This window comes from Aythya ferina, assembly GCF_964211825.1.
Source record: "Aythya ferina genome assembly, chromosome: 1".
In the NCBI taxonomy this organism is placed as follows: Eukaryota; Metazoa; Chordata; class Aves; order Anseriformes; family Anatidae; genus Aythya; species Aythya ferina.
The window spans coordinates 191379198-191392567 of record NC_140296.1 but is presented as its reverse complement, the minus strand read 5'-3'; the positions used below and the strand labels follow the sequence as shown (position 1 = coordinate 191392567).

At 41.7% G+C, this 13370-nt stretch overlaps 1 protein-coding gene across 2 annotated transcripts in view; it reads left to right on the top strand.

The window, feature by feature from the left end:
- Window positions 1-596: 596 nt before the first annotated feature.
- The window catches only part of CPNE8 (copine 8), a 103906-nt gene continuing 91132 nt past the window's right edge, over window positions 597-13370 (top strand). The window contains exons 1-2 of one of the 2 annotated variants that reach the window (XM_084531321.1): window positions 597-905; window positions 13042-13082. In XM_084531321.1, coding sequence (XP_084387447.1) covers window positions 784-905; window positions 13042-13082 — 163 coding nt within the window. In that variant the 5' untranslated portion in view covers window positions 597-783. The remainder of the gene's footprint in view (window positions 906-13041; window positions 13083-13370) is intronic. The other variant, XM_084531318.1, reaches the window with a different exon arrangement.

Genomic DNA, 13370 nt, shown 5'->3' with positions numbered 1-13370 from the left:
CTTGTAGTAATTGGTTTTGGACAGAAACATGACCATAGAACCACAGAACCATTTAGGTTGGAGATGACCTCTAAGATCGTCAAGCCCAACTGCTATCCTGGCACTGCCAAGTCCACCGCTAAAGCACATCCCTAAGCCCTACATCCACACTATTTTTGCAGACTTCTAGGGATGGTGACTCATAGAACAGAATCACAGAATCGTTAAGGTTGGAAAAGACTTCCAAGATCATCTGGTCCAACCATCCCCCTGCTACCAATGCCACCCACTACGCCACATCCCTAAGCTTTTCCCTGTGCAGCCTGCTCGGGGAGTGCTCCGGCATGCCTCGCAACCCCCTCAGTGAATAAATGTCACCGAGTACCCAACCTAACCCTCCCCGGGCTCCACTTGAGGTGAAATAGGTGAAACTCGGAGCGGTTTCTCCCCAAACCGGGCACCGAGCAGCCGGCAGCGGCCGCCTCAGCCGCCCCCGTCCCCGCGCCCCCTGGCGGAGAGACGGAGCCGCCACCCGATGGCGGAGCCACCACCTCGGAGCGGAGCCGCCTCACGGCGGAGCCACCACCTCACGGCGGAGCCGCCGCCCCCCGCTCCCGGCTGCAACCTCGCCGCGGCTGCCCCCGAAGTTGCTCCTTGCACCGCGTCCCCTCAGGCGGCGGCTCCCGCTGGCGGTGGCGGCGTGGCGCTGTGGGGAGGGCCGCCTGGCGCCGCCTCCCTCCCCTCCTTCCCTCCCTTTCTACCCTCTCCCTCCTCCATCCTCTCCCTCTCCGCGCTGCCCCATCCATGTTCGGGCTGGAGAAGCCGGCCAGGAGCGGGGGGTTCCCCAACATGGCGTCCGTGGGGGATTTTAACGCGCTCAGCTCCAGCATCCCGGCCACCAAGGTGGAGCTCTCCGTGTCCTGCAGGTGAGGCGGCGCCCGGGGGACGGTGCCCCCTCAGCGGCGGGGGGACGGGGACGGACACCGAGCCCTCGCCGGGGCTGCTGCGGGGCCCCCCCGGGGAAAAGCGGCCGCCGTGGCCCTGGTGGTCACCTCCGGGTCCCTCCCGTGTCCCCTTCGGGTCCCTCCGGGGCCAGATGCGAGGAGCGGGGCCGCGCCTCGCCTCCTCCAGCGGCTCCTTAACTTCTGGAGCTGTCCCAAGTGCCGCGGGTGGGGAAAGGAGAAAAACTCCCATCCGGACTGATCCCTGCGCCTATTTTTTTTTATTTATTTTTTTTTTTGGAGGCTGTCTTGCAAAAGTCTTGCGAAACCGGGCGTGTTACCTTGGCACATTTTACCCCAGCGCTGCCGCTGAGAAACTAAAAATCAGAAAATGCACGCCCGAAACAGAGCCCGGTGCGTGCGGTCCCGTTCCTCAGCATTTATTTGTGTTTATCGGTATTTCAACTATAACGCTGGAGGGAACAGAGCGTTTGCTGTTGGAGGTCTACAGTTATTTATTTTCTACGTGTGCATTTCCATCCACGTTTCGCAGCCCCGCTACAAGGCGTGCTGTGCTGGTGGCTGCGAGGCAGCCGTGCCGCTCGGAGTTGGCAGCGTCCAGCAGCGGCTTTGGAGAGGGCTCGGTGTGGGTTCCTGAGGCGAGGCGAGGCAAAGTTTGTCCCGCAGCTCCATTTGCTGCCAACGCTGCTGCTTGTGAGGGGAAAAAAAAAAGGCTTAAATTGTCAGGCTGCTTCCTCTCCTCCCTTAGCAGATGAAGTGTGGCTCGGTGCTTTGTCCAGGCTGCATGGCAAAAGAAGGCAGAGACCCTGAGAAATGTAACACGGCTGAATTTGGTGTACGAAATGTATCTCTGGGCTGACAGGAACGTGCTGATGCTCAGCCTGTCTCCACAAAGTTTACTAGCAGCAAGCAGAGAAACCTTGGTCCTGGGGAAGGCATGCTGTTATGTGTAAAAGCAATCCAGGACCTTTTATATTACTTTTATTTTTTTCAAATAACCTTTACATATGGCAGAGTTCTTGTGCAAGTTCTGACCCAGTTCATGTATAATGGGAGTTTATTTCCTTCCAGGTATTGTTTGTATCAATCACCCTGCAATGTTTGCTTCTAACCTTACTTTTATAGTTACTTGAGAATCCATCTGGTGGTTAAGAAAGGCAGGTGTATGAAACAGCTGATCATTTCTGATGTTAGTTACCTTATTTATAGCTCATTTCAGGACATAATTTACATGTTAATTTCTCTGTACCTCTCTTCAAAAGCCATGTCTGTTTTGTTGAAGCAAGAAAAAAAGTTTTAAAAACGTTTTTTCACCCCGGTATGTCTCAATATCAAGTGCAGAAGGATGGGAATTACCCAGGTGATTCCCTTCTTCATGTGCTGGAATGACAGCTTTTGATTGCAAAATCATGCTTTGAAATTGAGTGTAAAGTGAATGGGGCAGAGATTAACCAGTAGCATATGGCTGTGATTCATCTGTAAACACAGTCATTGGCTAAAGCACAGGAAAAGCAGTGCAAAACGAAATTGTGAAATACAGCAAGAGTCCACTGTGCAAAGTTCAGGGAATGCTGAAAATTCTTTAATAATTAGCAGTTGTGTATACCTAAACATATGGAGAGACATGCTTTGAAAATAGTTTGAGTCATGACATCAATTTTCTCTTGATACCTGCAGAGTTGCAGAGCCAATTTAATTAATAGTTTATATCAGTAGTTATCAGCTGATAATTATACTTTTGTTCCTAGATATATTTTTTTTGCTTTATTTGTTTTGATAATAGTAATAATGGGAACTTCTTCCAGGTTACACATGTGGTATAATTGGTGGCTAGTGAAGTTGTGCAGGGTGTTTGGTTCCATGTCTGGCTGTGCCACAAAACAAACTTGTGATTCTAGACAATCCTTTTAACTCTGTGGTTTTTGTTTTGGTTATTTCAGTTTCTTGTTATTCAGTAAGGATACAGCTTCTACTCACATTTCAGGGTGGTTCATCTGTTGGCATTTCCCAAGTCAGTTTGCTCAGCATGTCCATACTGTCAACGTGATCAAACCAGCCAGGTTTCAGTACTATGCAGATGGGGTTGCACGACTTCTTACTCTGCAAGCCAGCCTGCTTTAGCTTTGGGGTCCTGCGAGGCAGCCACTAGGTGAGGTGCATCTCATGGCACGGAAAGTCTTTGTCTATGAATATCTTCTGTTAATGCTCTTCTGGGGTTTCTTTATGAATAAAAATCTTTCCTATGATACTCATTGCTCATTGAATGCCAGCATTGGCTATAGTTTTGCAAATACTAGGAAAGCAAGACATTCATTTAATTCTTTCTAGTTATTACTACCCAGTGTCTATCAGACAAAAAGTTTACGGTCTTCTTCCAACTCTTGTAAGATGTAGATTTCTAAGCTTTCTTCTAAGGCTTCTTTTTTTTTTTTTTTTTTTTTTTTTTTAATCAGGAATCTATATTCTTAGGTGCAAGGGCCAGATCTAAAGCGGCAGAACAACTTAAACATCTTGTCCCAAGGGATCTTTTGGTGTTGGTAAGAGTCCACTGTTGCGTGGGCCAGTTGTTACAGAAGCCATCTCTCCCTGCGCCCTGTCACTCCCTCTGTCACGTGCCCAGGAATGCATCCATGGTCTGATGAAGGCTGTCACCTGCCATGTGGTCTTTTTTTGATTGCGGGCTGGCATCGCTTTAGATGATTGTCCTGTGGTGAAAGAAAGATCAGGACCTTGGCCTTCCAGTCAATAAGTGAAAGAGAATATAGGTTGTTCTTTATCTTAACTCTACTGTTGTTTTCCAGCCAAAAGGTTCCTTTTCTCCAAAGGTGTATTTGCATAGCACACTGATTTAGACCTGTGTCTAGACTTGAATCTACACTTAGAAGCTGTGGCTGGAAACTTGCGGTCCCAGGTGAGCTGGAGGTAAGCTCCAGGCTGTGTTTCAGGGAAGGAAATAATGGGGACATTTGAGATTGCTCATCATCGTGCCTGCCATCTTGTATGGCCCTCTCTGGTCATGTTCTTTGTTAATTGCAATCCAGTTGCATGTTAAATGTTGGAGGAACTTCATATCCTGGTCCCACCTTCCCTACTGTCAGTGCAGTTACTCAGTGGCCTCTCAAGTTTTTCAGTTTTTGTCGTGATCTATATAATGGTCATCGCTGCTCCTCATGGTTGCTGTGTGGACTGACCTGAAGTCTCCTGATTGAGCCACAGCCTTTATGAAACCTTAATTTACAAGGAAGACCAAGAGTTTCATAATGTCCCATGTTAATTTACTTACTGAGTGAGAAGTTATCAAACAGAATTGTCCTCCTAAGAGTAATTTGTGTGTATGTATAGGAAAGTGAAGCTGTAGCTTGATCATGTTATGACTTCTAGTATTGTATCAAAGATGCCATGCTCATCAGAGAGATGGCAAAAGGCTTATAAAATGCTGACATGGGTCTGCTAGGCTTTGTGCAGGGTCGAGCAGACTGTCCTCATGTTCTGGGTTTGTGCCGGGCGGGCTCTGTGCTGTCAGTATTCCCATAGCAGGCACAACATGTGGAAAGGCAGCACAAACTCCTTCTGGTTAATTCAGCAGAAATACATTTGCTTGCCTGTGCCTCATTTGAATGAGTTCTGTGCTGCTTCACAATTTGTACAGAAATCTCGTGTTAATGAATGGGCTGAATGGAATTAAGCAAATCCTGTTCTTAGTTATGAAAATAATCTATTTTCAAGTTTCTTGCATGGAGGAACAAAACTTACTACCTCAGGGTTTTTGCCTTTCTGTTTTTTTGGTGGTCTGGAAGTCCTAACCAGTTGCTTTCTGGTGGTTGTGGTACCTAACAGCATGTTTAATTATACCTTTGATTATATCATTGATTATATGTCTTTGATTATATCTTTGATTGTCCTAAGGATTGATTTTTAGCAACATCTCTTCTCTCTGGCCCGTATACGTACCTCCCGGGTATTTGGAAGTATTAATCATTGGTTAGAAATTCCCATGGCAGAAAGACGCCGTGACAAAAGAGAGACCCTACATAAATTATTTGAGCTTGGAACTGTATAATACAAAGTACAGAAACTAAAATTCACCCTGGTTTTCATTTACCAGCCCTTTTGTGTGTGTGTGTCCAGGCTGGATTAAAAACCTGTGTAGTGGTTGTGTATGGCTGACAACAGAAGGTTGATCCTTACATCTTTTTATTTGAAATGAAACTTCCTAGACAACCAGCTGGCTTCAGCTGAGGAAAACTGGTGTTTCAGAAAAACAAAACAAAACAAAAACCGTATATATGGGTGGCAGTGTTCTTCAAAACAGTCACGGAGGTACATTTCTTATCACCTGTATGGCTTGGCATTCCTGTACCTGTCTTTATCGTTTGAAGTTCAAGCAGGCACACGTGTGAATTGTAGAATTTAAGAATTTGAGATCTGTGGCCCTGTAGACGCAGACTTGCTACTGCTAGGAACAGGTCCCGGGTTTCATACAAGTTGTGCAAGGTCTCGGGACTTGTCAGCTTCTGTCTGAACTTGTCTCTGCCCAGCTGGAGCTTTGTTTGGCCTCGCTGAGCTCCAGCAGCAGTTTTTCTAATGACCGGGTGGCCGCTGCTGAAATAGTTTCACTTTGGCTTGTATAATTGTGTGATATAACTGCAGTTTTTTTATAGATAATTGTAGCGAGTGGTGGTTTTGTGCAGCATGGGATAGCTGTGACCCGCACAGAAGGGCATAGTGGGGAGCCTCAGAGTTTGGAGGAAGGAACCATCAACATCGTACTCCTCCTGAGACGTCCTGTGCCAGCCCTGCCACCACCATGAACTTCATCCTCCTGTGGGATGCTCGCCGGCAGCTCGCTGTGACGCCCTCCCACAGCTGAAGCTGACAGCCTTAGGTCTCAGGAAGGGAATACAAGGGAAAGCCTGCCAGCACAAAAAGGATCAGGTACTAGGAAGCGTGTGACAGCTTCAACTGTATTAAGGCTAGTGTTAACTAGCCTTAAGTGTTAGCACTATTTTCCTCATTTTCTTTTATTTCTTTATCTGCCCATCTAAGCAATGCCTCACAAAAGCAAACAGTGGCTGAGAAGGAAGGAGGAATCTTACATTGGTGGTTTGCATTCACTTTCTAAATGTCTTCTTTGATGTATACCTTTTAAGAACCATTTCAGAAAAACCATGCAAAATCTGGTTTTATGCTTTATGTACTTTTATACATTAATAAAATATTCTGTTAACTATACATCCTTCAAGAAACCATATCTAAAATAGAATTGCATCTCCACAGGCTTGGGTGGACTGGGTAAAAGCAGCTGGAGAAGGACTGATGAGTTGAAGTTACCTTGAACTGACAGATCCTTGGGCTGCCAGGGATCCTTAGTGCCATCGCCCAGGATATGTCCCTAGAAGCTCAGAGCTACAGACTGTTTAGCTGCCTAGCATTAGGAATATAAACGTAGATGGCTCATTTTGTTGTTTTCAAGTAATAGTTGGGCTTGTGCTGAAGCAGAGTTCAACCAGTTTGTGTTATGCTGTTGTGGTTTAACCAGGCAGACAGCTAAACACAGCACAGCCATTTGTTCACCTCCCACTCTGCAGTGGGATGGGGGAGAAAACTGGAAAAAAAAAAAAAAAAAAAAAAGTGCAAGAACTTGTGGGTTGAGATAACAGCAGTTTAATAAGAAAGAAAGAGGGAAAAAAAAAGAAATAAACGAATGGGAAAAAAACAAACAAACAAAGCAAGTGATGCACAATGCAATTGCTCACCACCAGCCAACTGATGCCCAGCCAATCCTCGAGCAGCAGCCCCCTGGCCAACTTCCTATTGATTTTATTGTAAAAAAAAACATGGTTTTATTGTTCACCATGACACCACATGGTCTGGGACATCCCCTAGGTCAGCTGTCCTGGTTCTGTCCCCTCCTGGCCTTTTGAGCAATGTCCTTGCTGGCAGGGCAGCAAGAGAAGCTTAAAGTCCTTGCCTCTGTATAAGCACTGCTCTGCAACACCTAAAACATTGGTGAGTTATCAGCATTATTTTCTCCTAAATCCCAAATACAGCACCAAACCAGCCACTATGAAGAAAATTAACTCTGTCCCAGCCGAATCCAGGCCATGTTCCTAAATGGACTTTGATTTAAAGTGGAACAGCCCAAGTACCTGTTGAGGTCTGCTTCATCTGTAAGAGTAGCTTTTCCTGACTAAGAATTTCTAGTCTGTTTCCACAAAACAACAGCTGCAAAACTATTGCTATGTTGTATGCAAATTTGGCAATTATGTTGTTGTTTTAACCCCCAAGAGCAGTCAGCAGTTTTAGTAGAGGTGTTGACCTAGAACTTTTTTGGCACATCTAGCCAAAGGTTTTCTGTGTGTTGCCATAAAAACTTGCTTCCCTCTTTCTCTTCAGGGAGTGACTTCAGTCTGTTCATAACTTGACAAAGAACATTACTTGGGAGGCTGACAATTAGTTCTTCATCTTTTTGTGAACAAGAAGAGTCAGTTACTTCTCCAAAGAGATACTGTGGATGTTTTCCTTAGTTTGCTTATCGGAGATGCGTTTGCTTTCTTCCCAGTCCTTCAAGTGCCCCAAAGAGGGGAGGCAATCTGAACAGAAAGTGAGAGATCATCCTAATTGCCTCTTAGTCGGGAGAGCCACCAGTTTCTCACCTCTGGGCCTTTCCTAAAAGAACCAGTCATTCTGAAATGAAGGTAAAACTCTGAGAAATTGTCTGGTCTGCTTTGAGGTCCAGGGCATTTTGAATCTAGGGACGTGGAGGCTATTAGCTTCCTTTTTATTGCGTTCTGGCAGAATACAGGAGAAGAGCGTGAGTAGCTATGGAAGGGTGACTACTTAAGCTAGCACTACAGCTGAATGGTTGTTTGTGAAATTACTCTGCAAGAAGTCAAGTGGACTCTTCACTCAAGGAGACTTTCTGGACCATATGTCGCCTTACTTAGGGCTGACTGTTGCAAGTCCAATGGTATCAGTTAAAGTTGAAGGACGGTGACTACTGAGGTGTAATACAGCTACGTTACAGTCAGTAGTGAAATGGTTGCTACTTTGCACAAAAAAAAGAGGAAATATTTCTATTATTCAGGATGTTCCTTTAAAAAAAAAGTGCATGGGCCTTTTAATAAGTGAAGGAAATTTAAATGCATTTGTTTAATGAACTAGGTAAGCCAAAGCTGCATGGACAAGCAGAGCAGCACAAGGAATTAATTGGCTCCTTCCCGTGTTCAGCCACTCCCAGGAAAGCAGGACTCATCACGTGTTTCTTGGGAAGACAAACGCCGTCACTCCAAACGTCCCCGTTTCTTCCTTCCTTCCCACCAGCTCGTGTTGCTGAGCATGGCATCAGGTGGCATGGGACAGCCCTTTGGTTGGTCTGGGCCAACTGTCCTGGTTCTGTCCCCCCCAGCTCCTGGTGCACCCCCAGCCTGCTCTCTGGCAGGGCAGCACGAGCAGCAGAAAAGTCCTTGGCTCTGTGTAAACACTGCTCTGCAACAACTAAACATCAGTGTGCTATCAGCACTATTTTCATCACAAATCCAAAACATGGCATTATACAAGCCTCTGAATAAAATTAACTCTTTTCCAGCCCAAACCAGGATAACTGATTAATGAGCTAGGAACAATTCCTTTTCCCAGGGAGTAATTCAAGTGTACTTTGAGGAAAGTGAGGCATGCTCATCGAAGAATCTAATACATTGAAAATGTATGTTTTCTAAAAAATGAAATCAATCTTGCATGGGTAACTAAATTTTGTTACCCGTGGGATGGGGGAGTGAATTGCAGAGGTAGAAGTGAGAAAACTGGTGGGTTGATATAGAGACAACTTAATAGGTGAAGCAAAATGTGGAATTTATTCATAGCTTCCTGTTCAGAGGCAGGCATTGGGCCGTCTCCAGGAAAACGTGGCTCATCACACATAGCGGTCACTTGGGTGGGGAACGAGATGGAGGAAAAACAGAACAAAACAAATAAAAAAACACTGTGTGGGGTTGAGATAGGAACAGGTATTTTTGAAACAAGAGAAATAGACTTTAAAATACTCAGTTCTGTGTTTCCTGTGGTCTGTTCTTCAGTGCCAGATTTCTGGCATTTCTGATGGAGGAATTGAATTAACTTCTAAGTTAAGCATAAGAAGCGTTAAATTTATAACAAAAAATTACAGAGCAGGAAGTTAATATGTTGATCATTTAAAAAAAAAGTCTAATTTGAAGCAAAATATTCATGAACAAGGTGAGTAAATGCTAGTTTTTAAGGTAGATCAGTCTTTGTCAATGTATATATGCTATGTATATACAGTATATTTAAATCACACAAAGCAACATAATAATGATTTCTGTTTAGCTACTACAGCTAATGAGGTCATTTTATCTTAAATAAACTGGTTTAGAAATACATGTGTGAGATCTTAAATTTTTATGTGAAATACAGAAAACTTTTGAAGCAAAGCACTGGGCAGAAAATGTATCATATTGACAAACCTTTCTGGAGTTTGTGAAACACTGTGAATGAATAACATGATTCTGAAAGGCATAGCTAAATATGTTTTAACTTTTCTTTTTACACATTTTTTTAATTTATTTTTTTTATCTGGGGAAATTGCTCTCCTTATACCCATAAAGAAATCTTTATTCCAGCATTTCTAATCCTCTAATCTCCCGTGTATTTTCCAGTATATACTAAGTAGGTGTTAATGCCATGGTTCCTATTTTTATTTTTTATTTTTTTTCCCTTAGTCATCAATGCTACTGCAAGTGTTTCGGAAGGTCCACTCCAGAATTCGTCCAAAACAGGTGCAAAATTAATTCCTTCAGGATCTGTGATGGTAGAATAATGCTTTCTGCACAGATGTTACTAGACTTCTTTGCTATAGATAGTTGATGTACATTTTTTTCCTCCAGGTAAAAAACAAACAAACAAACAAAACAAACCAACCAACCAAACAAACAAAAAGCTCTTTTTCTCCTTTTTTATTCTTCCTTAAGATTGATAGTCATTCCTTTCCTTTTCTTTTTGCATTGTTTATCTGAAAGTCATAAATAGAATAGAAAGAATATGCTCACTATGTTGAGTTGCAATAGAAGTCTGTTTCTCTTGATATTTTGGTTAGGAGGAAGTAACAGAAGTTTTGGGCATTTCAAGTTTCTGAGTTTGGGAGCTTTCCTAGGACTGTTTCCTGAGGCAAAACACTGTACTACCAAAGATAATGCTTTTCTAAGGAAAAAAGTTTTCTGCTCAGACTCTGCAGAAAGTGCTGTTGAGGGGATAAAGGCTATGTAAAATTCTAGAAATATATCCAGTGTTCTTTCTCCTTTTGCTTTTAGTTATTTCTTCTGGTTGTAGCTTGCTGTATGATTCTGTGCCATGCAGTTTTCATATACTTAAAGGAACATTTTGATTGTTTTCCCACTAAAATGAGAATGCACAAAGGAAATTGTGTAGCCTCTTGAGCTATTAGAGGAATTAGTGGGGAAATCAGGCTCTTTTTTTTTCCTTTTGACATTGGTCTTTAAGTTCCTTCCAAAATTGCCTGCACTGCTTGAACAGCCTGCTAAGTTCTCGTGTTGCTATTTTAGCTGGTTATTAATGATTTGGAAAATCAGACATGTCTGCAAACTTTGCTGAAGACATTGTTTATTTATAGTAAAATGTACGAAGGATCAAATTGAGGATATTACAAGCTGCATCATCTCAAAACTGTGCATTAGTGGTACTTACTGACCTGAGTTACTGTGTTAAACTTTGGTATCTCAAGCCTCCTTTAAGGGATGTTGGCTGTATGGCAGTGTTTTAGTTCATTAAGTCCCTGAGCAGTGAATGGTTGATGACTAGGAGGATTCTCAGGCAGTGTTGCAGATTCTTATCATATTCTTATATCCTCCCATGGCAGGTACTTTCTGCCTGTCTTGGAATCAGAGGAGCAGGATAGACTGAGCTTTACAATACCTGGTATGGCCAGTCTATCTAGGGGAGGACTACCCATCACCTAATGTGCTATTTTGTTCATACAACCCTTAATCTGGATTTTTCTAGAGTTTTATAACATTCTCAGGTACTCATTTTGAGATAATAAAAATAATCTAGTTACCACAAATTAATGACGTGTCTAGGTATGTATAATCAAAATGAAATAAGACACAATTTTCATTTAAAATTGCCAATTCTGGCATTGCAGACCTTTCTGTACCATACTTTGAAGCACTTTGTAGTGGTCATTATCAAATACAAACTTGAAACTGTTTTTCCTTGGTTTGTTAATATTTCAATATATATTTGCACACTGTTGGTTAAGATTGAATACAGTCTCTCTGGATATGATCAAATGGATATATAAAAATCCCATTTCTGAATAGATTAGAGAAGTTCTGAAGAATTAGTATGTGCAGACTTCAGGTTCATTCACAAATACTAATCTTAAACCCTTAGGCAAAAATAAATATACCGTTCTTTTAAAGCTATCTTTTTTCATATTGCTTGTTCTGAATCATGGATTTGGTATATCTAAACTGGGGATCCAGTATTTTTTCTTTGTTGAAGTCTGAATGGACTGCTTAGAAAACCTATAGTTAAAAACATATTAATGTGCATTTCAACACTGTGCAGTAGCATGAAAATGTGATTTAGATCTGAATGAGAGTAATAAGTGGTGACCTTTAACGAGGCTGCACTAATTATTAAAAATAATAAGTTGTAAGACATGTAAACTGGTTACTTAATACATCCTCTTGCTCCAGGGTAGGACCAAAGAACTAATTAGGACTTGCAGCTACCTAATATGTTCTTAAAGACCTTTAGTGGCAGAGATTTCACATGATGTCTGGCCACCTTTAACAACAAAAGATGGTAAAACAACGTTCAACCACAAAGTTCAACTTATGCACTTGTTGTGTCGAAGACTCAGCTTGTGGTCAGGCCTCTTCCTTCTCGTTCTGTCTATGTGGGGATCAGCATCTTTTTCTTCTTAGACAGTCCTTGATTTTTGCTTCCTCTGGACTCTAGTGGCTCCGTGAATTCCTTGGAATGCAAAACATTGGCGTGCCTAAAATGTTGTTGTTGGAACTGAGTGTTTACTAGCATTAAGAATACTAGACAATTACTCCAAAGTGGCATTTTTGTTTATTAAATCTTGTTTATTTAATATGTTTCTTTAATAGTTAGCCCTGTTTTCCAAAGGCACAAGGGTTTTGACTTGCATTCAATTTGTAGTCTATTGTGATGCCTAGAACCAATTTTAACATTACTGCTGTACATGTATATCCAGCTATTCTCCATTCTACTTTTTTTTTGCTCTTGATTAATACCTAGCTTAATCTATCTGCCTAAGTTTAATAGCTCTTTCTTGTCCCTGTGCAATAGTTTTCTGTTTTCAGGTCATTTTTCAGGTTTGTCAAAATCTTTTTTTTTATTACTATTTTCTTTTTAATCTTTTTTTTTTTTTTTTTTTTTTTTTTTTTTTTTTTTTTTTTGATGAAATGGTTGGGATGATGAATAGCTTTTTGTGAAAGACTGGTTTTCTGGTCAGTCCTGCTCCTCTAGACTTGACATGACATTAGGATTGTATCACATAACAAAGAAGTTTGTTCTCCCTACTTTTTTTTTTTTTTGTAGGTGCTTAGAAATTTCCTATTTTTGGTATATGTCCTGTTTATCCTTTAGTTTTGCTTAACCTTACTAATTCATGATAAATTCTTTTAGGTATTCGCTGATGGCTCTGAGATATCATAACCATTCTCTTAAATGAAGTCCAAGCTTTTTTGAGTTCAACTAGCATGTTAATCTGTGGTAGAAGTTGTTGATTTAAAGTTATTTCTGTTCCTGATGTCCCTTGCATATATTTAACGTGCTTGTTATGTATCACTTTTCACTTCAAAGTACTGGAGTTTTAAGGTTTAGTTTGCTCAAATCCAGAATGTGTAACAAAAAGAAGGGTGAGAAGACTCAAGGTATGGTGCTGACTGACCTCAAGTAAATCTTATGCAGTATGAGGGGAAAAACTAAGCAGACTTCTGATCAGTATTGTTAAAAACATACATACATTGGTGTCTGATCTGTATTTTTCATCACTTTTAGTAAGATGACTTTTCTCTCTTTTTTTAAACAGAAATCTTTTGGACAGAGATACGTTTTCTAAATCTGATCCAAGTAAGTATATAGCATATTATTTTGTCTCCTCGTCATATATTCCAAACTTGTAAATACTCGATAAAAAATTAGATGGGTGGTTTCTGTGATATCATTTAGATTTACATTGTGACAATTACATAAAACAGTGCTGGTTATGCTCATAGCTCCTATTAGAGGAACTGGAATTTTAAAGGCTCTGTAATCGCTCCTGCTTTCCTGAACTACATGGTCCCTCAGTTGAGCAGAAAAAACTACATTTTCTTAAAATTAATAAATGCAGAAAAACCATTAATTTTTAAGAAAATA